Source organism: Marmota marmota, unplaced genomic scaffold, assembly GCF_001458135.2.
Source record: "Marmota marmota marmota unplaced genomic scaffold, marMar, whole genome shotgun sequence".
Taxonomy (NCBI): domain Eukaryota; kingdom Metazoa; phylum Chordata; class Mammalia; order Rodentia; family Sciuridae; genus Marmota; species Marmota marmota.
Window position 1 is genome coordinate 6,526,671 of NW_026000206.1, and position 24,697 is coordinate 6,551,367.

The 24,697-nt window shown below is 58.6% G+C and overlaps 1 protein-coding gene across 1 annotated transcript in view; it reads left to right on the top strand.

The window, feature by feature from the left end:
- LOC107152852 (phospholysine phosphohistidine inorganic pyrophosphate phosphatase) overlaps positions 1–24,697 on the top strand; it is a 100,387-nt gene that overhangs the window by 37,116 nt on the left and 38,574 nt on the right. The window contains 1 exon segment of the mRNA XM_015498370.2: positions 2,597–2,688. Within this exon segment, the coding sequence (XP_015353856.2) occupies positions 2,597–2,688 (92 nt within the window).

Below are 24,697 nucleotides of genomic sequence, written 5' to 3' on the forward strand. Positions count from 1 at the left end.
CAATTACACTTATCTTTTTCTCTGCAGTGTCTAATCTGACAGCTCACCTAATGTGTTTTAAACCCTGACATTGTGACTTTCATCTCTAGCAGCTTGATTTGGATCTTTTTCTATTTTTTATTTCTCTGTTTAACTTTTGGAAGACATGGAAATAAGATCTGATTTAATGCTCTTATCTGCTAATTCTCACTGTGTCATTTCAGGGTCAGTTTCCCCCCCGCCCCCCAGTGCTGTGATCCACCCAAGGCTGGGTGCATGTTGGCAAGCTCTCTCATTGAGCCACCCCTGAGCCCCACAGGGTCAGTTGTGATGAATGGGTTTTCCTCCTCATTATGTGTGTGATATTTTCTTTTGTTGCATGTTCGATAATTTTTTATTAGATGCCAGGCCTTGTGAATTTTATCTTTTGGGGTATCACATATTTTTGTATGAACATAAATATTTTTGAGCTTTTGTTCTGGGATGCAGTTAAATTACCTGGAAATAGTTTGATCCTTCCAAATCTTGCTTTTAAGATTTTAGAGGCAGTGGCAGAACAGGGCTTAGTCTAGGACTAATTATTCCTCGCCACTGAAGCAGGGCATTTCTGAGAACTCTACCCAGAGCCCTGTGAATTATGAGATTTTCCAGCCTGGCTGGTGAAAATAGGTTCAACCCTGTGTGAAGTCCGGGCGCTGTTTGCCCTTGGTGTGGTTCTCCCCAGGCCTCAGGGAGTCATCACACTGCATATGCTGGTCGCTATCTGCTGAACACCCGGGACACCGTCTGTACACCTCCCCAGTCTGCAGTCTGCCTCCTCCCATCTGACACTGTCCTCTGGACTTGTGCTGCCTGGGTTTCCCCAGGATCTTAGACAGAAGCTCTGTCTCCTTAATCCGGGAGCGGGGATGTCTGTCTGTTGGGCTCCCCCTGAGTTTTCTTCTGCCTTAGTCAGATCAGACTAATGACTAGCAAAAAAACCAGACTGGAGCCTAAACAACAGAAGTCTACTGCCCCACAGTCCTGAGGGCTGGAAGTCTTAGATCAGGGCATCGGCAAATTCTGCTTCTAGTGCGGGTGCGCTTCCTGGCTTTTTTGTGGGGGCTCTTTGTTAGTTTTAACTAAAAGCAGAATATCTGATGCTGGATACTTACTTACTTTATTTATTGGTGCTGGGGATTGAACCCAGGGCCTTGTGCATGGGAAACAAGCACTCTACCAACTGAGCTACATCCCCAGCCCTGGATACTTTAGTTTTAAAAGTTTATTTAGCTTACAATTTTTGAAAGCTCCAAGTCCAGCGTTGGGCAGCCTCATCTGCTCAGCCTCTGGTGCCCACCCCACCAGCCCAGCTGATCACAGCACAGTGGAGAAGGGAAGGGAAACGCTGCCTGTAGAAGGGTCCAGGCGCGAGGGTGGCTTTGCTTTGTGGTAACTGGCGCTCTCAAACAGGCGCACCCGTGAGGCCAGCATCAGTTGCCCCCATGACCCAAACATCTCCCACGGGGCCCCACTCTCCCCTCAGTTCCCTCCCCTCAGCCACCACACTGGGGACTGAGCACCCAGCACGTGAGCCTGAGGGAGGCACCCTCAAACCCTGTCCCGACCACAGCGGCCGCCTTCCTGCTGTGTCCTCACATGGCCTCTCGTCTGTGTGTGGAGAGAGCTGTGGCATCTCCGATGAGGACGCCAGTCCTGGGACCTCATGGAACTGTAACTGCCTCTCTGGAGGCCCTGTCCCCAAATACAATCACATTGGGGGTTAGGGCTGCAGCAAAGTGTGGCTTTGGGGTCCACCGCACCCTCCCTGCACCCACAGTCTGGAAATGCTGAGGGCAGAAAGCCGTGCCAATCGCCGGACCGGCCCCATCTGCTCCCTGGTTTCAGAAGTCACTGTCGTCCTTGCTTATTGTCCTGGAAGACGCAGGTTCATGGGGTGCCTGGTTCTGCGCTGGTTTCAGGTGGGGGATTCTGTCCTGAGGCTGCTTCTGAAAGGAAATGGTCTCCAGGGGCTGAGCACGTGGCTCAGTGGTAGAGCGCTTGCTTAGCACGTGCAAGGGCCTGGGCTCCATCGCAGTGCTGCAAAACAACAACAGCAAGTATCAGGCCTCCAGTGACCCTCTGTGTGTTTTGCTGCGTATCACTTTGTCCTTGATAGGTAGCACTTCATTATTGAAAGCAAAACCTTCTAAACTGTGACTGCAAAGATTGGCCAGCGGTTTGTAATTAGTTTTCACAGAACCAAGGGTTGGTAAAACCCCCAGATTTCAGAGGGTTTGGTGCCATGTCAATCACAGCCCACAGCCCATGCTCACCCGGAGGCCAAGCACAGCCACACCCCACTGGTCCTGGGCGCCACATCACACGGATGCCTGATGATTGATTTCAGATTTCACAAATATAAACCATTCAGAGGTGCAGCCCACGGGGGCAGCAGGAGATATATTCAAGGTGGCTTGACTTTTAATCAATACTGTGACAATATTATCTTGTTTAATTCAAGTGATGGTGATTTTAAACATCAAATCAAGCAATTTATTATGTCGAAAAAGATGAAGGAGCACGGGAATAAAATTCTCCTGACATCACTTCTGAGCATATTTCACTACTGTGACAGGCCATCATGATTGGAGACGACATCGTGGGTGACGTCGGCGGTGCCCAGCGGTGTGGAATGAGAGCGCTGCAGGTGCGGACTGGGAAGTTCAGGTCAGTGCCGCCCTTCTCCTAGACTCCGGGTGCCCGTGTTCTGCTCGGGTCTTATTTTCTAAAGCAGAGGCCTGTCTGTAACTGACCTCTGAGGACGGGTCTGGCTGACCTTTGTAGCAGAAATGGCTGTCTTTCTGTGCTTGCTGTGTGGTGGTAAGGCAGAGTGACTTTTGATACAGGGTCTGGGTTTGGAAACCATGTGAGAGGTGAGCGTGCCGAGATGAGCAGATGGAGGCCCTGCCCGTCCAGGGGCGGCCCACCAGGGAGTCAGGCTGAGCCTGCGCTGCTCTCAGCTGTGTGCTTGGAGACGTCACGGATGCAGACGTCATGGTCGATGGCCCCCAGCCCCTCGGGCCCCTACATCTGTGAGATGTAGAGAACCTAGAATCAGTGACAGCTGTCAGGGAGGCTCTGGGATGGAACCGCCCTCTCAAGAAGGAGCTCGAGTTCTGTTTGTTGGGTCCAAAGTCCAGCAGTTCCAAGCAGGTCCCCAGGCACCAGGTGGGCATGCTGCCTGTGGGCACATGGGGCTGCCCTGTGGTGACGGGGCTCTGGCTTGCTTGGTCATTGAGAGAGTCTGTTCTCCATGGCTTTGATTGTGAAAGATTACCTTTTGCTGGAGAGACTTGCTGAAAATGGTACCCAGGGCGCCTGGGTTTGGGGAGGGGTGGTCAGTTACCTCTGTCCTGGGTGATCTGCTGGGTTGGAAAGGATTCCAGGCCCGACTTTCCCCCTGAGGTCTCTCCTGGGTGAGGGGCCTGTGGTTTGGGGCCATAGGCAAACATGGGGTGAGGGAGGGAGCCTCAGTGTACCTGAGGTCTGGGGTCGGGAAATCCAGAACCTCCCAGCCACTGCCTGGACCCTCCCTGGGGAAAGTCCCCTTTGAAACCTCAACATGCCTGAAACATGAACCTTCTTTCTGCTCCAGGATCTCAGGGCCAGGGGGTTGGTCTCAGGGAGCCAGAGATCCTACTTGCCAGCGGCAGAGACTGGGCCTGGGCCTTCCTTCTCTGAGTCTGCTGCCGCTCTGCAGAATACCTGGGCTGCGGAACCCACACAGGGGAGAAGTAATTCTCACTGCCCTGGAGGCTGGAAGTCCAGCCTGGCTCCAAGATGGCTCCTCCTGTGGTCACCCTTCCAGAGGAGGAACGTTGTCCTCACACGGTGCAAGAGAGGAGAGAACCCATCCTATAACAGCATTAACCTTCACGACCAAACACCCCACGGCCCGCCTCCTGACACTGGTGCAGGAGATTGCGTTTCTAGGCTGGATTTGAGGACACACTCAGACCATAGCAGCCCTTGCGGTGCCCCCTCCCTGAGAATTGCAGAGCCGGCCTTGCCGTGCTCCCAGGCACAGGCCTTGCTCGGTGCCCTCGGTGGGTGGTGGCACTGGGGCTCTGCTGCACGGTGCTGCCCTGTGGCAGCTGTAGGAGCCCCCAGCAGTGCTCCTGTGACAGCTGCTGATTGACAGCAGTGGCGTGGCCTAGCGTAAGGCGGAGCCTGGGGCTTGTGCTCAGGGTGTCTTCTGGTTGTTGGAGAAAACGTGTTGTCTTTCTTGCTGTGTCCTCAGCTGGGCTCTCTCTGGGTGGCCAGGTGCCCCTGTACTTGAGAGTGTGCTTACTGGGCAGGCCTCTGTGAGGCCCTGTGGGAGGCCACTCGGACACGGCACCACGAAGGGTGGACCCTTTGCAGAGTCTAGTTATGTACGTGGCATTTAAAGGAGGCATAAGTGGGGCTGGGGACATGGCTTAGTGGTCAGGTGCTCGCCCTGCATGTGTGAGGCCCTCGTTCCATCCCAGCACCACACACACACACACAGTGCGAGTGGCGGTGCCGGGTGGAGCTTGCTTCTACATTTTGCCAAACCCTTCCTGACCACCTTCTCTGTGCAGACGAACGTGCTACTAATATTTTGGTATTTTCTTTTTACAAAAGAAGGTGGGGGCATTATTTTGCAACCTGCTTTTTCTTGTACACTGATCTGCTGCGTCTTCCATGACCATCTTCTTTATTTAAACACCATGGACGTTGTTCCTGGGAATGCTCAGCGGGGAGTGCTCAGCAGGCGCTGGTGCTCGGCCGGGTGATTCCCATCTGCTCCTGCTATGGGTGGCGAGGGTGAGGCTTGGCCCCTGTTTGGGGGAGTTTGGAAGGACGTCAGTCTTTCTTTGTTAGCCTACTGGGCGGACGTACTGCAGCCTTAATTCAGGCAGAGTGGGGATGGAGTCACCCCCAGGGAGGCCGCAGGAGCAGGACCAAGGGACGGAGATCCCTCAGCCATGGGTGACCCTCTGGAGCCCTGCTGCCCCATGCTGTGACCATGGCTGTAAGTGGTGACTGAGCGCTTGAAATGCTGCTGGTCCAGACTGGGATGTCCTGGATGGGGACTGCGGCAGGGCCTCAGGGACGGGGTGGGGCAGCACCGGGACCACACCTGTTGGGTTTCTGGGTTGACCCGGGTTGAAAAGTGCTGTTTGAGTCGACCTCACCTGGCCTCTGTACTTTTTGTTACACGGCTATTAGAAAGTGTTAGCTTGCCCCTGACTCTGCATTGGTGGCCTCATGGTAGGGGGTTTGTCTGTGTCCTTGCACCGCCCTCTTCTCCCTCCAGGGGGCACTCTTAGCGCATGGACAGACCCGCGGGACCTGGTGCTGCCCAGGCTGGACAGCCAGGTGGGCAATGTGCTCCATGGCCCTGAGCGGGCCACAAGCTGGGGGCCAGGTTGTGGCTGGGGGCCAGGTTGTGGCTGGGAGTCACAGGCTCCTTGGCACCTTGCTTGGTGCCCCTGCAATGTGGCTGCAATGTGTCACCCAGGGAAACCCCTGGGCAGGAGATGAGTCCGGGCTCTGTGCATAAGAGTTCATGTGTGTTGAAGGGACAGGCCACCCCTCTGCTGTTGACCACTCTGGAGCCCAGCTGCTTGATGTCATAACCAGCTGGCGCCCATGTATGGCCTCTGGAGTCTGACAGGGACCCTGGGACCTGGGCCAGAGCCCCTTCCCTCTGTGGAAATGCCACATCCCCCCTCCTTGGCAGCATCCAGCTTGTCCTTCCAGGCCCACACCCCTCTGGCCACATCTTAGTGGGCAGTGCATGGTCTGCACGGTCCCTGTCTCCACCAGCTGTGACCCTCCGTGGCAGGGGCTGTGTCCTGCCCGTGACTGAGGTGTGTCCTTGCCCCTGTGCCAGGTCTCTCTCACACATGGCCCTGAAGGCCTCCCCAGAGCCAAGGGCCCACAGAGAGGCATTGAAAGGCCTCTCTGGCCCTGTCCTCTGTTGGTGGCCAACTGGGGAAAGCGGGATCGGAGGGAGGGATGGCCTTATCATGCGCAGTGGCAGAGCCCGCAGTGAGTGACCTCACACTCCTGCCTGGTGTGGGGCCAGGACAGGACGGGGAGACTGAGCAGGGCAGGGCTGGAGTCACTGGCACCACAAGGGGAGGTGCTGACCTGCTGGGCCCTGCCTGATGTCCCTTCAGCCCCTCTGGTTGTGCACACAGTAGTTCCCGAGGCAGCTTGTCGGCGGTCTGGGCCTGGGCCTGCTCGGTGGCTGAGAGCAGGTTCCCTGTCACCTTCTACCTGTGCACACCCTCTGTCCTTCCTGCCTTTGTCCCGGCATGGCCCAAGGAACAGGGAAGCCCCGGAGCCAGGGGCGGTCACGGGGTGGCCCAGGTTTCACAGAGCCCGCCCACAGTGCCTGGCAGGAGGACCCGGGAGCTTTGCCGGGGCAGAGCGGAAGAGGCTCCCCATGGGCGGCCTGCACCCCTCTCCCACCCAGCAGCACTGCCCTGAGCCAGGGCAGAGAGCAGAGCCTTCTCTTCAGACCTGCTCTGTTTGGAAGTCCAGCCCAGCCACCAAGGTGTGGCCCTCCCCGGTCGGCAGCTAAAGGCCTGGGTGTCTCCCCGCCTGCCCTGTTCCTCACAAGTCTGGCACCCAGGGCACCCCGGCCGGGCCCCAGATCACAGTGTTTACACCATGGGGCCCCCAGGCCTGCTGGCGCGAATCCTCCTACAGACCCTGGGTGCTGGCTGCCATCTGCCAGGGACTTTGAGATGACACCACTGAGACCTGCCCAAGGCCACCCGGTGAGGAGTGACGGACTGGGCGGGTTTTGACCACTGCTTTCCCGTGTGAAGCACCCTGCTCTTGTCACATCTGCAGCAGAGCCACAGAGACTGTTTGCCCCAGCCTGGCTGCAGGGCCAGGCAGGGCCCTGGGGGTAAAGGGCCAGGCCTCGCCTGCTGCTCACCAGCCCTGGGCATTGTTTCTGGCCCAGGCCAGCCTCCTCTGCCTCTCTTTCCTGGGTCCTGGGCCCTCCATTCTAGCAAATTCAAGGAAGGGACACCCTGCCCATTGAGAGGCGCCCTCTCTGTCCCCAGAGGGGAGGGACAGTGTCAACACATCACAGACCCTCCCTACCTCATTATATCCCTACCTTACCCCTTCTCTTGGAGTACCTGGGGTACCTGGCTTCTGGCCACTCTAGTCGCCTGCCCACACCCCACCCACAACCAGCACCCTGTTTCCTGAGCACAAATCAATGTCTTCACTGTCTTTTCCAGCCATGAGCTGCTGGGCAAAAGACCGGCACAGGGCTCACGCCAGCGCTTTCCTAACCAACCGCCCAAGGCCAGACGATGTGCCACGGGCCCAGAATGTTCTTTGCCCTCTGGACTGCAGAGGGGAAGTTTCCTGGCCAGTATTCCCAGAATCTTACAAGGGCCCTTCTTGCTGGGGCTCAGGAACTGGGCTCCGCTGCACCGGAACCCAGCTGGGCCCTGGGTACCGGAGGGCTTTCCACGCAGCAGGGTCCCAGCCGACCTGGGACCCCAGCCCCCTCCAGGGGCGGGGGGCTGGCTGATGGGAACAACAGGCCATGTGACGACAGACCTGGAGTGGGGCAAGAAGGAGAGCGCTCCAGAGCTGGCCAGCAGCCCGTGCAGACAGCTTCCGCCAAGCACAGCCCCTCGCCTGGGTCACCGCCTGCAGCAGCTGCTTCAAAGTGCTTCCTGTCAGAGGAGGCTGCGGGGTCTCTTTGGAATGAAACACAGTTTTCTTTGGTGCCAAGTGGAGTTTGAAGGGACTGAGTGAACCTGGTGCAGTTCTTCAGCTGTCACCTGTGTCTCCGTGAACAGCTGCCTAGTGGAGTCCAGGTGTGGGTGGCAGCCCCAGTCAGCAAGCCCAGGGGTTGGGCCCTCTGTCCCTGCAGACGAGCAGCGCCACATGGGCTGAGCAGGCTGCCTGCTTCCTGCCCTCCTGTGTGGATCCTCCCTGAGCCTGGGCTGCTGGAAGACCATCTTGGGGCCTGTGGCCAGGCGGAGGTGGAAACAGGACTGGCTGCCCCCTGTGCGGGTGGAGAGAGGGGCGGCTGGGCTGGGCTCACCTTGCCCGTTCCTCAGATTCCAGTCTGGCTGCCAGTGTGGGGAAGGGCAGTGGGAAGGAACCCGCAGAAACTCTGCTCAGTGGTATGAATCCGCGGCTCCTTAGTGGTCCCTTAGAGCAAGGGTCCTGCTGGGGGACGGAGGCTGTGGCTGCAGGGATGTGGGTGAGCACTTCTGGGCTCAGAGAAGTCCTTGAGCTTGCCCCAGGTCACACAGCAAGAGGACACCAGGGACTGCAGCCCACATGCGTCTTGCCCTCTTCTCTACCAGCTGCAGTGAGCGGCGTCTCGCCTGCCGTCCAGGGCAGTGGTGTCTTTGGGCAGTGGCGCCACAGCAGGTTTTACTTGTGTGCAGGTCCCTCTGAGTGGTGGGCAGGGTGTGATTCCTGGCCTGCTCCTCCGCCCCAGGGTCATCTTCAGGTTGGGGTCAGCCAGGGACAAGGCCCCACCCAGCATCCTCACACCCTGGGCTGGGCTGCCTCCTGCCCCCAGGGCTCTTGGTGCCCACATCCTGCCCTCTGAGCACCCAGGTCCAACACCAGAGACCCCAGGGGAGTCTCAGGTGGCACCCAGCGGCTCTGCCACTTGCTAGCTAGGTGAACTTGGACGTGATGTGCACTTCCTTTGTCCATGTGTCCACTCCAGGGCCTCCAGGCCCCTCCAGGTGTCCTCAGGTTGCTACTCCTCCATCAGGGCCTGGGAGGGACTCCCTGTGGGCCTCTAGCCTGGCACTGGGGCTCTCCTGGGCAGGGACGCAGTCCTCCTCATCTCCGTGGCCCTGGCCTGGCCGTGGTCTGTGGGCACAGAGCCGACCTCCGGCCCACAGCAGGGTCCTCAGCTGGGGTCCAGGGCTCATGCCCTCTGTGTGGCCTCTCTCTTAGCCCGTGCATTCTCACTCAGGGCCATGTTGCCAGAATTCTTGGCAGTGGATGGAGAAAGGACCCAGGTGTCACCGTGGTTGTGGTCCTCCTGGGGACTGCCATACAACGGGGGGCGGGGGGCAGGCACCTTGCTTCTGCTCGCTCTTCTGAGTGTCGAGGCCCCTTCCTGCACCCAGCCCACCATTGACTGCAGGCCTGGGCATGGGACTCAGGCTTGGCCAATCTGGAGCCCAGCGGCTCCTGGCCACAGCATTGTACGTGTGTCCTGGGCCATGAGTTGGCCCAGGGTTCTTCAGAGGAGGTGACCAGTGAAACCTAAGCCAGGAACTAGCAGCAGCCACCTGTCACTCCAGGGGACAGTGCGTTTGGGTAGAGCCCACCGTCATGAAAGCAGAACCCCAAGGCACAGAGTCTCCCTGATATATCATTTGAGCCCCTGGACTTAGCTCTCCCTGAAGCTGGTCAGTTAGCAGGGGGCTTCTTTCCAACGTGTGCCCAGTGGGGAGCCTGCAGGGTTCTGTTTTCGTGACACCTGTGACTGATAGGGTGTTCAAGCCCCAGTTCCTATACTGCTTTTTTCAAGGGGCAGATAAAACACTCGTTCTGTGTCTGGAAAGTCCTGGAAGGGACCTCGTTAACCTCTGGGGAAACTTTGCCCATGGAGATGTGTCAGAGCTGTCCCAAAACAGAATGGACTGCCTGAAAAGGGTGAGTCTCCGTCCCTAGAGACGAGTCCAGGGCTGGCATCCCTCCTATGGGGAAGCCAGAGAGGGGACTCCCTGCCCCTCACAGCTAGACAAAGGCTCAAACTCCTCCTCAGGCCCTGGCGTTTGACAGGCACCTGCTGGGTACCATGCTGTCTCTCCCTCTAACCTCCAGGAGGCTGTCCTGTTTCCCACTGATAGATGGAGCCCCAAGTCTCAAAGGTGACATTGAGTCACTGTGATATCGATATTGCCACCTTCTGTTTGTGGATGTGGAAATAGGTGCAGACAGGCCGGGACACTGGGTTGGGTTACTCTGGCTGGCCTGTCTTCTGACCTCCAGTTCCACCCACTAGGTGGCCTCCTCCTCTGGGTCCTGGAGCCCAGCCGCCGTCAGGAGCCCAGAGGTAGACACAGGGGAGTAGCTACCTGGGCAGAACCCCGCTGGAGGGCTCTGGGGGTTATGGGGACTGCAGCCATGCCCGCCTCCCTGGTGTCCTGCTGCAGACAGAGCTGTTCTCACCCGCATTCAGCGCTGCCTTGGATGGGAATTTGGGCCTTCTCAAGAGGCAAAACCAGCTAAAGTTCAGTTAATTTAGAAACAAACCAACCAGGGGCTGGGGTTGTGGCTCAGTGGTAAAGTGTTTGCCTAGCATGTGCGAGGCCCCGGGTTCGAACCTCAGCACCACATAAAAATAAATGAAGCCATCCAGGTGTGCCCCAGCCTGACCCCCGATGCTCGGCTGCGCCTTCTCCCACCAGGAATTGAGCACTAACGATGGGCCTCCTGGTCGAGGGAGTCCTGCCCGCAGCCTGGCCTGAGGTGGGCCTGCAGCAGGAGCTCCCACTCCGGCCCCTGCTCGTTCTGCACCTCCCCAGGAAGCAGAGAGCACAGAGGAGCCTCCACTCCAGCAGGATGGGCAGGCTCTGCTCTGACTGTGGGGTCCCTATGACAGGGAGGGGTGGGCTGCCACCTGCACTCTGTCCCCCCAACTCCCCCACTGCAGGGCTGGATGGAGATGTGGCCTCATTTCATCCCACACTCCTGCTCGGGTCCCACTTGGCCTGTGAGGGGGCAGCCACCTGAGGGGAAGGAATGGGAATGGGTGCCCAGGGGTCTCTGGGCTGTGGGCTGCAGCCCCAGCCTGCCCTTCAGGGGCAGAGGATCAGGGTGAGAAGGCTGTCCATGGAGATGTGGGCCAGGGTGGTCCCCACTGGAGTGAGGTGGCCTCAGGAGGCAGACCCCAGCTCACCTTGAGGAAGGGCCCAGGTGTGCCGTGAGGCCAATCCACGCCCACCTGCCTGCCTACCCAAGAGGACACCTCTGTGAGGGACCTGGCACACCTGGAGGCCAGCGGCCTCTGAGGCTCAGCAGGCTCTCTCCTGTCCTCCTCCAGATTCCCCTCATCCCTTTCCTCCCGTCCCTCCTCCCCCTGCAGCAGGGGCTCTGCCCTCTCTCCATCCTCAGGGTCAACGTCCGTTTTCCTCTTTCCCATGCCATGTCTGCTGGTGACGCTAGAGGGCGCCTGGCCTCCAGGCTGGGGAGGCCTGGCCTCCTGGGCCCACAGGGAGGGCACAGGGACACTGGGCCCTCACACCCACAGGCTTCCCCATCCGGCCCCTCGTACGCACACGCATTCCTGCCACACCCTTTCCTCCCACGGTGCCGTGTGTGTCTGCCACACCTGGGGCAGGCAGGCTGTCTCCTGGGACCCAGGGGTTCCAGGGCCTAGAGCAGGTGGAGTAGCCCAGGTGGCACCTCCCAGGGGACAGGCCTGAGAACTGCGCTCTGCACAGGTGGGCTCTGCCACCCTCCAAGCATGGTGAGGTGGGCTTCCGCCCTTGCCCGCAACGGTCCCCTCCTGACGCTTTCCTGCCTTCTCCTCTGAGCCTCTGTTCATGCTGAGCCCTCCGCTTGTCCCACTGCCTGGGTCCTCCTGTCTTCAGGGACTTCCCTGGTGCCAGAGCCCCCGAGTCCTCCAACTGGCCCACCCTCAGCGGGAGGCCGAGGAGGACCAGTGCAGGGCCGCTGGCTCAGGGGCTGCCTCCACCCTGGCCTTGTCCCAGCTCTCAGACTGGCAGCTTCAGAATCACAAGGCAGTCACTTGGGGTGGCATTCCTCGTGATGCGCCCCTGGTCACACCTGCGGGGCCAGAGCTACAGGGAAGTGCCCATGCACTGGGACACCTTGCCAGTCCCCACATGGTGTTAGGTGTGTGGCTGGGCATGGCGGTGACCTCTGTGGAGTGCTTTCCCCTTGTGGCTGGTGAGCATTGTGGGGGACGTCCTCCTCCTCGCCCCCCGCCCCGGGCCTTGGCGTTCGGGGGTGTCTCTTGGTGGAGCTGGTTGCTTCAGTGCTGGTGGCCAGCGGACTCCGCGGTTGCTCCCTGTGGCTGCTGTCACACTCTCCTCCAAGGAACAGTGTGTCCTTCTCCGGTTCGTTTGTCTCCACCCCTGTGGGCTCAGGGACTCGCTTGCCACTCAGCAGGTCATGGTCTGTTACTATCATTCTTTTCTTTGATGCTCAGCGGTCCCCAGTGGCCCTGGCAGCCCCCTGACCTGACCCTGTGTCCTTTCAGCACCACCCCCCCCCCCCATTCTTTGAGCCCTTCCTTGCTCTCTGACACAAAAAGATGCCTCAGGCTGTCTTGGCCGCTTTGCCTCAGCCCAAGTACTTCTGGTTCTTTCAAGGAAAAGTGCTCTTTGCATCTCAGCCCTGGAGGAGGGGCGCTCTTCTGTTGTCCTGTGTGTTGCTGCTCTGGGGCCTCCAGGGGCCTCCTGGTGACAGACAAGGGTGTGAATGCACAAATAGCACGCATAACACACGCCTGCCCCCATCCCTGACCCCATCTGTGACACCGAGAGCTCACAGCAGAGCCTCTGCCCGCAGCCTGCCTTCTGGTCTCACCCCCTGCACACTCGCACCTTCCTCCTCCCACGGGGAGAACCTGTCTCTTGCTCCGACTTCCTTGCTCGCTCCCCTGAGGGGCTGATCGCTGACCTGCACGTGGACCCCTGCGGCACATCAGCGAGTCCCCTCTCAGCTTCCCAGTCGGTGGGCAGAGAAAGTCTCCTCTGTCTTCCTGGGGAGGAGCTGCCTGGCCAGGGTCACCTGCTGGTCATGCTGGGCATTCCCAGCACGTGTGTTCCATTTGTCCCCACGTCCCCAGTGAAAGCTTGCCATGTGGTGCCACAGTGTCCAGGGGAAGGGGCGCTTGTTGGCACATCCGCTGTGGGTGCTCTTCTGGGCGGGTGCTGCTGTGGCAGGGCGCCTCTGGACACAGAGCCCCAGGCCCAAATCGTGGATGCCCTGCGGCTCTGCTGACGGAGTGTGGGGTCGGGCTGGGGACGCAGGGAGCCTTAGGTGGGAGCCTGGAATCTCTGCTGCCTGGGAGCCCCCCAGGGGCCCTGGAGGAGTGAGTGGCCACAGGAGAGCCTGCCACATGAGCCGCCCACGCTCCAGAAGCAGCTGCCCAGAGCCTTTCCTCCAGCTGCGTCCACGCGGATCTCCTCCCTCCAGCCGCGCAGCAGGGCCTGTTTCTCCCTTAGAGTCTTAGTTTTTAGATTTTGGTCTTTTGCTCTGTATCTCACTTGTACAGAGAGCCCGAGGATGGAAAAGGGCAGCGCTGGCTCATCAGCAGCGTCGGGGGTGGGCAGGAGGCTGGGTGCTGTCATCCCAGGACTCTCTGGGGCTCCCTGGGGTGCGGGTGAGCCCTGGCCGAGAGGTAGGGGACAGCTCTCCTGCAGCCCATCCTCCCCTCGTCAGGAGCCCACCGTGAGTGTCGGTCCCCTCCCTTCCAGTGTCTGGCCAGTTCTGACTCTGGAGACGGTGCCCTCTGAGCTGCAGCGAGGGCTCGTGGCACCCCTGCTGCTCAAGGAGCTCGGGGTGTGGGGTCCTCAGGTCATGGAGCCCCAGCCGCGGCTCTGCTCTGCTCTGCTTCCTCAGGGGCTTGGGGACCACAGTGAGACTGCTGGCCTCTGCCCCCGTTCCACTGAGCAGCTCTTCCGTCTCTTCCAGGGTTCCTTAAAAGACTCCCCTGAGCCAGGGCAGAGGCGGAAGGGTCTGCTGCAGAGGTCTGGGGAGCGCTCATCTGCCCGCTCCAGATGGGAAGGTTGAGACAGGCAGGCCTCTGGGTGGCGTCTGGCACCAGCCCCTGGCCCCAGGCCCTTCCCACCCCCGCCCCATCTGCAGCCCCACCTCACAGCTGAATGGGCTCAGGCCTGTCCTCTGGCTCTGTCCCGAGTGTCCGCCCAGAGAACTCATGGCTCCCAGAGATGCAGCTTCCGGGGGCCGGCAGGATCCAGGCAGAGCACAGAAGACGGCCCCGGTTTCATTCTGGCAGGAGCCTGTCAGCAGGGAAGAAGGGGTTAACCTATTTGGAACCCTCCAGTAAAGAGGAAGCTGCAGTGTTTCTATGTGAAATTGTTTAAAATAAACTCTGCTCCTCGGAGGCCAACCGGGCGGATCTCACTAGGCCAGATGGGAGCACATGAGAGCCCCCGCTGGGCCCATGTCCCACTGCCTCCGCCTGGAGGAGCCCCCAGCCTGGCAGGCGTGGGCAGGACATGGGCGGGCCAAGGCTTCAGGGTCCAAGGAGACAGAAGTGTCCCTTCTGGGCATCCCAGAGGGCTCTGGCTACAGATGAGAGGGAGCGAGTGGGGCCTCTGCCCTGATGCCGGTCCTGGGCCCACAGCAGACCCCATGCCCTGGGAGCTTCCTGGCCCTTCGCAGCCCAGCAAGAGAGGCTGTCTGAAGCTGTCCCCAGGCCTCGTCTCAGCACCGCACTGTGCACACTCCACAGAGGAGGAAACAGGCCAGAGAACCAGGTGGCCAGCATGAGGGCTGTCCCCATGAGCCAAGCTCCCTATTCCTGCTCCTGTGTGCCACTGGGCCAGGCTAATATCACCCGAGACTTAGAGCCCTACGGCTACCCCATAAAACCTGCTGGTGGCTGGGCACGGCTCTGCCGGAGCACTTGCCCGGCATGCATGAGGCCCTGGGTTCTGTCCCCAGCACCACAAATGACAAAACAAAAGAACATCTCCCATTATAAATGTGTGAACTTGTGCACCATGAGTGGGCCCAGGGCAGGAGCATCATGACACTGTGACATGGGCAGTGCTGCAGCATGGGGACATGGTCATGGTGGGCCAGAAGACCTTCCCAGGATGTGCTGGTCTTTAAACCCTCTGCAAGAAAGTCTCCCTGTGTCTGCTTCCAAGGCACCTCCATCCTGGCCGCTGGCCCAGAGTCTGCACCCAGGGCCACCCACACAGGGCACAGGAGTTGGCTGAGCACCCTCCTGCTGGCGTCGCCTCTCCTGGGTTGTAGGCCTCCCTGGGCCCCCGCCAGTCCCCATGTGGCTTCTGCCTCTCCCCCTGTGGCAGCATGGTCTCCTGTGGGCCTTCTCACCCCCTCTTGATGTTCCACGCCTGATGGACGTCACAGGTCTCTGGTCCATACACTTCCTGCAGCTTCAGAGGTGTGGGGCTGCTGAGAGGAAGTGGTGGACAGGCTCCCTCCCCAGGTGGCAGGAGAGACCCCACCCACTGTGGCCTGCTGTGGTCAGCTGTGGGTGCCCTGGACAGAGTGTGCTGCTGGATCAGCATCAGGAAGAGGCCACGAGGATGGAGACATGGCAGAGGTTCTGTCTGGGAGAAGCCCTAGGGGTGGTCTAGAGCCTTTTGCAGAGAAGTGAGGCCTAGAGTGGTTCTGGCCCAGCTGTTTGGAAGCTGGGCTTGCTAGCCAGCTCAGCTCCTGCTGCGCCTCACCGCAGGGGTGTGGCAGAGGAAGGATGCACACCCTGTGGGGTCCCTCAGCCCCCAGGACGCCCCAGGCACTGCCTGCATTCCTCAAATATTGGAGGATTGTCTTATTTTTAGCCTGGCCTCATGGGATCAGAGAATAAGGTTGCTGCGAGTCAGGCAGGTGGACGTCATGTGCAGAAGCACATCAAGGTCTCTTTCTCGGGGAGTCGGCGATTTGAGAAAGTATGGTTTGCCCCTGAGGCGCACAGAGGGCCCTCAAGGGGGCCATCGTGAAGCCAGAACCACCCTTCCACCCTGAGGTCTCCAAAGTGTGGATCACGAGGCTCAGGGGAGGCAAAAGAGCCACTTGCCTGAGTTCATGTCCTACCTAAGTCACTGCAGGCCTCAGATTCCTTACCTCTGAAGTGGGCACAGTAAGCGTTCCTACCACCTCGGTCCAGGGAGACTAGAAGGGCATGTCCAGGGCATATGCTGTAGACAGCTTCCATTAGCTTTTCCAGCATGTGGGAAATGCTCAGCTCATACTAACTTCGTAAAAGTTTTTGATACCAGGGATTCAACCCAGAGGCAATTGACCACTGAGCCACGTCCCCAGCTTTATGTATGTGTATATATATATATAAATATATATATATATATATATATATATATATTTTTTTTTTTTTTTTGAGACACCTAAGTTGCTGAGGCTGGCTTTGAACTCCGGATCCTTCTGCTACAGCCTCCCGAGCCACTGGGAATACAGGAGTGTGCCACCGTGCCCAGCATGTACTAGCTTTTCATTAGCTTTCTCGTCAGTATGATAATTTGGGAACTTGGGTGCAGGGTGACTGTGGGGAAAGGAGGCTGTACTCCGGCCCCTTGCTCTCATGGTCGGTGCAGCCTCCTGTGTTTCTGTGACTGTGTGCAGCCCGGCCTGTGTCTACAGAGAGGCTCTGCCATGGGTGGGTGGAAGTGCCTTGTGCAGTCAGCCTCTCCCAACCCAGCAGGGGCCAACAGCGTAGGCACATGGCCCTGCCTTGTCCCTCCAGGGCCCACCAGGTGGCAGTGGAGCCTCATGGTCCAGGCACAGGGGAGCCGTGCAAGCCCAGGGCCTTTCCACTACAAACCAAGGCCTGTTCCCTTGGCCTCCCCAGCCTTGCTCTCCTGGGATCCCAGAGCAGCTGCTGCACACAGTGTAGGCCCCGAGAGTGTCCCTGTGCACCCGGCACCGTCAGCGCCATGGCCGTCCACGTGACTCAGCCTGGCCTCAGCAGCCACTGTCTTGCTAGATTTTCCCTCCATGGTTACAGGGGACTTTTCTCCAGGACTCAGCTGCTCAGGCTGGCCCCTCCCGCCCCCGGCTCTGGCTGCCTGTGGTGCTGCTTGGGTTCCCTAGGGATGGGCCAGGGTCCCGAGGGTCTTCTCCAGCAGGCCTCACCTCGGACCCCAGGGTGTGGCCTCGGAGAACAGTGGGCGGAGCTCTAGGAGTGACAGCTGGAGGATCCTGGGCCCTTGGTCACACCCACCATTGCTTTATGGGCTTCTGAGCGTGTTTTAGTTTCTGTTCAAATTAAAGGGAAAAGAGACTCCCAAATACTTAGAACCAAATGAAGTCGCTGTGCCCTGATCCTGGGGCTCTCATCCCCCTTTCCTGCCGCCACTGCTCCCTCTGCCCCTGCCCACCTGACCTCCCCGGGCTTCGCAGGGGTTTCTGCGCCTCACTGCTGGTGTCCAGCGGCCTCTCCTGGACTCTGAATGCCCACCACCCTGCCTACGCTGGGATTTGCCCTGTGGCAGATTTGTCCTTCCCATGGGGACACAGCAGGTGCCTGTGGCTGTCGCTGCTGTGACGTCCCAGGAAGGAGGAGACAAGGAGGGGACCCAGGAGCCTGTGAGAGCTGAGACCTCAGAGCCTTGGAACAAGGCGTCTTGCCTACGCTCAGCACCTTCCTTGAGGTGAAACCAAGGCTGCCAGGGCCCCTGTGGCTGGGCGCTGGTGGAGGCTGGGCGGTGGTGGAGGCTGGGTGGTGTCCTGGGTTCCTCATCTACTGTGCAGAGTGTCGGTGGGGCCTGCCTGAGCCCAGGGTAGCAGCCCGTGCAGAGCAATTTTCTACCTTAAGATTCCATTACTTCCTAGATTTCACGTATTTGATAGTGCCTGCATTTTTAAAAATTTAATGTAATTTTTTTTTCTAATTTTATAAGAAATGCATGTCCTTTTTGGAAAATACAGAGATGCACAGAGAAAATGATCCACAATCCCATACCCCAGAGGGAACTACACAGTTAGCATTTTGTTCTGCCTGTTTAAAAAAAAAAAAAAAAAAACAACGAAAAAGGCATTATCAAATTGCAATTATTGGGCTAGGGTTGTGGCTCAGTGGTAGAGAACCTGCCTAGCACGTGTGAGGCCTTGGGTTCAATTCTTAGAACCACATAAAAATAACAAAATAAAAAAACGAATAAAATTTTAAAAATTTTTTAAAGAAATTGCAATTATTATTGGTTTTTTTCTCTTGCAGTACTAGGGATTAAATCCAGGGACATTTTACCACTGACCTACATTCCCCACCCCCATTCCTACCCCTTTTTATTTTTTTGTTTTGAGACAGGGTCTCACCCAGGCTGGCCCCAAACTTGAGACCCTCCTGCCTCAGCCTCCCGAGTAGCTGGGATTAGAGGCTTGTAGCAGTGCATTCAGCAAGTAGCACTTTGGAGTTAAAAACATATGGAAAGAGTCGCTTGCATCTGGCCACATTCCTGTCCCAGGCATGTGACAGTGGTTTCCCAGCCAGACAGTAACAGCAGTGGGGAGACCCCTTAGGGTGCCCCAGGGCCAATCCCCCCAGGAAGCTGAGGGCCCAGCAGGGCAGGAGGGGTGGGGGCACCCTCCGGAGGGTTCCCTGAGAACAGAAGGTCAGAACCAAGTGTGTGCTGTGCCCTGTGTCACCACCAGATGAGCTGCCTGCCCTGGTTCAGAGTGAGGCAGAGTCTCCCCGCCTGTGTCTCTTAGAGATGGAGTAGGAAGCCCTTCTCTCTGGAAGCGGGCGGGAGGCTGCCCCTGCCAGCCCTGATTCAGTCCTCCAAGCCCCTCATGGGGTGGCCTGCATCCAGCACCCCCTTGGGCAGAGGGCAGGAGGTGGCTGCCCTTGGTTGCAGCATTGGCCAGGCTGATGGGCGGAGAGTGGTTGCCACATACCGTTGGCTGCTCTGGACCATTTACTGTGGTCAGGATTCTTCTGACTTTTAAACCTTATTATTAACACGTAATATATGTACAGGAAAGTGTTCGGCACCTCAGTGAGCCTTTATAAGGTGAACCCACCTATGTAAGCAGAGTGTGCCAGCCCCAGCGCCTTGGGCATCTTCCGGTCCCTGAGATGCCCACGGCCTGACACCAACAGCAGAGGTTAGCTCGCCTGTTCTGCGCTTCTATGATTGGAAGCTTATTGGGCGTGCTCTTTTTTCTCATGGTCAAGTTCTTAAAGGGACTTCTGATGGACCGTCACTAAGGCCACCTGGTTATATCGGTGGTGATCATCAGTCTGAGGGACTTTAAGTCCCAGCTCTGCAAAAACTCTCAGTCTAAGGAGGAGAGTTGGAATATAAATAGGCAAGTGCTCATTTGGGGCTGGGAGCAGGGAAGCAGAGGACCCCACAGGACCCATAGCCACTCAGAGGGTGGGTCTCCCTCAGCAGGGTTCCAAGGGATAAAGAGGAGTTCAGAGGACAGGAACCAGGAGACGGGCACAGGAGGGAGAGGGAGGAGCAGGGCTTTTGCTTTCCCGTCAGGGCCCTGTACCCATGCCCTGCCCTGTCCCTTTGAGACCAGGGCCCCAGGAAGCCCTGTATCAGGTTGGGGACAGAGGGTGTCCATTGCCCATCCTAGCCCATAGGGACAGCCCATTTGTAAGCACCACATGCCCTGCTTCGGGGCTGAGTGTTCGCTGTCGTCTGGACTCTAGGCCAGAGGGACACTCAAGCCACGGATTCCTGGAGGCATTTGGAAGCCTCCACCTTCCCGCAGTGGGTGAGGGCCTTTCCTCCCCCTGACCACTCAGGCTCCAGGCAGATGCCTGGGGACAGAGGGCGGATGCAGCAAGGCAGGGCAGGAGACGGGGTGCTGTGCCCAGCTGTGGCTTGGTAGGGCCTCGCCTCTCCATGAGCCTCAGGCTTGTCCCCCAGGAGAGGCAGGAGTTGGTGGAGCAGCTGTGGAGCTCACCCAGCTCAGACCACTTCCTCGTTAGCTGTGCCGGGTGAATGACCCAGTGACCGTCACCTTTGGAAAGCACTTGATACCAAAGGCAGCATCCCAAAGTTGGGGCTTGGTGCCTTTCTGTGCCGGCACAGAGGGATGGGGTGAGGGCAGAGCTGGAGCACAGGGACAGCCTTGGCCCCAGGGTCGTGCTGGGCTTCAGGAACCATGTGCAGGACCCTGTGGGCCTAGAGTCCGGTCAGTGGCGCAAGCCAGGGCGTCTTTGTTGTGCTTTTGCTCTGGATGGAAACTGGCCGTGGCAGAGGCCAAGCATCCAAGAAGTGCCCTCGAGTCAGTCTGAGTTTGTGTGGGAAGCCGCCGGGCTTGGCCTGGCCTGGCCTGGCCCTGCTTGAGAACAGAGCCTCTGCTCTGGCCTCAGCCTGTGTGTGCTGCTGCAGAACAGCCTGCGTGCACGGGAGGCGGGGCGTCCAAGACCAGCTGGACCCACTGTGTGTCCTCACCTGCGGGCTGGCCAAAGAAGGGTGGAAGCCGCTGATGAGGCCTTGACCCCACCCACCAGGAGGCACCCCCAAGGTCTGGTCACCTCTTGAAGGCCCCTCAGCATGTCAGCCACACCTGGCTTTCAGAGGGACAAGTTCAAACCACAACCCCACCTTCAGGCAGGCCCTTCCCGGGACCCCTATTTGGAGCCCTGCAGTCACCCCTCCTCAGTCACAGAGCCTGCCCTCTGGTCCACACCACCCAGCCCTCCCTGCGCCCCTGGCTCCTCCTGCCTCACCCCAGTCCCTCTTCCCTGAGAGCCAGATGCACTTAAAATGCAAATTCAGTCCGCTCCCCTGGCAGGGTTTGCTGCCTGCAAGGTGGAGCTGGCCCTGGGTGGGCAGTTCAGGTCTGACCCCTGGCCTCATCCTCAGCACCACCTTCCCCAGATGTCCCCCACCTGTCACTCTTGTCTTGCTGCTTGCCCACGTGCATTCCGAGGTTTGTTCGTATTGGTTTGTGTTCTGTGCTTCCATGAAACCCGGCACGGTGAATGTGCTGTGTTCCTAGGCCCTTTAATCTTCTCTAAACCTGCGCTCCCTCCCGCTCTGACCCCCTCCCATCCCAGAACACTCTGTTAACCTCTGTGCCTCCCTCTTTGTACACACGCACAGTTGTCCTATCTATGTTTTGAAAATGGAATCATCCCTTTCTCTTGGCACCTTTTCCTCTCACCTGGAGGCACCACCCGGACACCACAGGGTCAGAGGCACAGTCACCACCTCATGCTTTTTAACAGAAGCAGCTGTAGGGACCACATGTTTGGTGCCGATATCCCATTGACCCCTCCGTGTCCTTGTTCATAGACACATGGACATCTGAGCTGTTTCCTTTTTCCTTTCTTTTTTTTTCCTCTCTCTTTTTTCCGCCTTCCAATTGCAAATGAAAAAATATGCTTTCTTAAACTTAGCATGTTTTAAAATTTTCTAATTTCTCAGGTGTTTGGATTTGGAATTCTATTAATGATCCTTTTAATTCTGTTAGTGTACATCTTGGGGGAGAAGAGAGTTCTAGAACCTTCTGCAGCTCCTCCTCCCTGACTGCAGGTGGTGGCTGAGCACGCAGGAGGTGAGCCTCCGTGTCTTGGGTGCTTTCCAGTCCGGGTCCCACTAGTTCTGCGCTGAGGAGGGGAGAGCCTCTGCTTGGTTCCCGAGACCACCCTACCTGGCTGGGGGAGGCTCTGCATGGAGGAGGGCCTGGTTGGCTTTAGAATGACGTCAGGTATCCCGGCAGTGACTGGAGGTCCCGCACTGGCTCACCCTCCACAGTGAGGACGGCCCAGCAGCCCCTCCCTCCTCTGCAGCCTGTTAATTCCACTCTCACCACCTGCCGGGCAGAGCATCTCCCATCTGGGCAGAGCAGGTGCTACTAACCCACTTTGCAGGGTGGGGTGGCCCAGAGGGCAGAGGACGCTGGGACTCCAGGTCCTGGGTGCCCATCCCGTCCCCTCTTCTGACAGACAGGGATGGAAAGGCTCCAGGGCCAGGCCCGGGGATGGGGGCAGAGGGCGGAGGGGGGTGTGGCAGTCCCTTTGGGCCTTGGGCCTCCTCGCAGAGTCCCTTCTGGAACACAGCTGTCCAGAAGCTGGCGCTTAGTACAGAACTGGCAGCCCTTCTCGGGGACCTCTGGACACCCCGTATGTGGCTGGGCAGTGAGGCCAGGCTAGGGGACTGTGCTTCTCACATCCCTGCAATACCTGCCTGCCCCGCTGTGGGCTTCCTCCCCAGAGGCCAGCCCCTCCCACAGGGACTCAGAAACCACAGCACTTCCACCCACCCTGGCACAGGTGTCTCCCCTCATCCCAGGGACCTGCTCGGGACTGCTTCCTGTCACCTGACCCTTACTTCCCTGCCATGCCACCTCCTCCCTGAGGGCCCTGTGGTTACAGGGAGAAAGGGGCAGAAGGCGTGGTAACCCAACCAGCATGGGGAGGGGACACTGGAGGCTGCAAGGTGAGGGTGGTAGCAGGAGAGGCGAGCTGTAGGGGATGCTGGTGGCAGAGCGTGACCACCAAGGGGCAGTGGAGAGGCTCGTGGGGTGGAGAAGAGTCCAGGCTCAAAGAGTGGCCCGCTGGGCTTGGACTGCCAGAGACCAGGACAAACCCTTTGCTAATTCATATGCTGTACGTTTGGGGTCTAATTGGAGCATAATAGTAATCCATATGCCGTAAAGGTAATTATACCTAGAAACCTAATGTACTCGATCCATAGACCGGTGGGTTTGGCGCTGATTGAGGAACATAACTGGCATTTACGCCAACCTTGCCGCCACTGGAACATCCTCTCTCTGCCTGGCCCAAGCTGATGAGGGCCTGCTCAGAGTGCTTCCATTCTGCTTGTTGGGCCTTCTGGGTCCTTCAATGGGGAAGGGTCAGTGCCTGCTGTTCCTCTCCTGCTCCTGGGGCTCGGAGGAGGCCAGATCCCTGAGGCTCCCCTGACCCCAGACTCAGCTTATTTTCTGGCCCAGTAGGTTCTGCCTGAGAAAGTGGCGCATCAGAGAAAAGAGAAGGCGACAGCTGTAGACTGTGGGTGTCCCAGGGTGTTGGGTCCCCCTGGTGGTCTTGGGCTGAGTGGTGGAGTACACTGGCTGAGGGGGCCAGCAGGGGTGGCCTGGCCTTGGGCCTCTGGGTCAGTGCATCCTAACACCATGGGTGGTTACGTGGAGTCTGTCCCCTGGTGCCTGCCTCTTCTCTGTCCCCCTGACCTGGATGCTTCAGGGTCACAGGAAAGAGGTACTCTGATGACTCTCAGGGACTGAGAGAGAAGCAGCTGTGGGCTTTGGTGTTCTTATGCTGCTGCTGGACCAGTGGACCCAGAAGTGGGCCTGGACATTCCTAGGAGAGGCCTTTCCTGGGGCAGAGAGTCATGGGGTTCTTTTGGAATCAGAGCCCCTGTGGGAGCAGCTGGAAGGGTTACCATCCTCCCTGAGTGGGCTCCCCACTGGCCACTGGGCCTCTGTGCCCATGAGCTGTCGACATTCACCGCGGGCCACTCGGGCAGCTCCTGCTCCATGCCGTGCGTGTGCCGGCCTGCGCCGTGTTCATCAGAGGAGGAGAAGCAGGGAGGAGGTGGAAGTCACTGGCCTGCACCTTCAGCCCCCAAGCCATCCCGGAGCTGGAGCTGGTCCTGGTCCTGGAGAGTGCCAGCCTCTCTCATGAGATGCACGCCTATTGTGTCCAGTTCAGAGGCAGAACCTTCTGGACAGTTTGCAGGAGAAGTTGGGGCAGAAGTCCTGGGGATGGGGCCGTGGGCTCTGGCCCCGGGCCTGCCCAGTGTGTCACAGAGGAGGCTTGACACCCACCTTAACTTTGGGGGAGCTTATGTTCCCATCAGCGTGTTCCCAGGCAAAACAGCCCTCCGAGAGGTGCCCTGCGCCGTGGGCTGCTGTGCCCTCAGCTAAGCCAGCTCCCTGGCGGGCGCGGCTGAAGGAGATTCATTTTTCTCTCGTCCTTTTCTTGATGGGGCCGTGGGGCTGACCGCTGGAAGTAGAGGAGTTATAAATCAAGACGTGGCCAGCTTCCTGGGCCTGGGCAGGGTCTGAACTCTGGAGCGTTCCCTGGGCGTCCTTTGGAAGCGTCGTGTCTCTGCTGCCCTCTGGAGCTCTGGTGGCACTGACCTTGTGCTGGAGGAGTCAGGGTCTCCCCGGGCACCTGCCCATGAGGCGACGAGCTGGCTCTCAGCTGTCACGTTCCTGCCCTTGCTCAGCTGAGGGTCCCAGATGGCCAGCCAGGCCTGCCAGTGTCCCCAGGGCCCACACCCTTCCAGCCAAGTCACACCCCAGCAGTGTCAACAGGGAGGCCACCCACCGACACCACGGAGGGATCTGCCGCAGAGTGCAGTGATGAGTCGGCTGGGGCCGAGGCCACACTCAGCCCCGAGCTGCCCTGGACTGAGGTCACCTCACAGAGGACTGTGAGTGCCTGAGGAAGGGGTCCTCGGCAAGTGTGGAGGTGGCCTGAGAGACTGATGCTCGGTGCTGGGCTCACTGCCCTGTGGTTGTGCTGTGGCACTGACCATCCACCACAGGCCCAAGGGCTCATGTCTGGCTGTGCCACCAGCTCCATCTCAGGTCAGACCTCAAGGCCACTCGCCCCAGAACCGGAGAGCCCTGGGCCCAGCAGGACACAGCCCTCCAGAGCACAGGGAAGACGCAGGCTCCGCCTTCCCCCGGGTGGGGCACAGCAGTGCAGGGGCTCCAGGGGCTCCAGTGGCCCGTGGTCTTGAGGAGTGGCCCAGGTCGTGTGAGGCAAGCAGCCTGCGACGGCCCGGCACAGTCACTGCCTCGGTGATGAGGCAGAGAGGGGATTGTCATTTGGTTTAAAATTTTGTTTTTGATTTTATGAATGTCATATGTTCATATGTGGAAACTTGGAAATTATAAACAATCAGAAAGAAGCAGTTAAAAAAAATGCTTTCATTATCCATTGGCAATATCAGTTAGCATTCGTGCGCATTTCCTTCCAGTCCCCCCTCCTTTAAATGTAGCCGAGGTTGCGTTTTATGTACAATTTTATAGCATGAACTTGTTGGCTTTG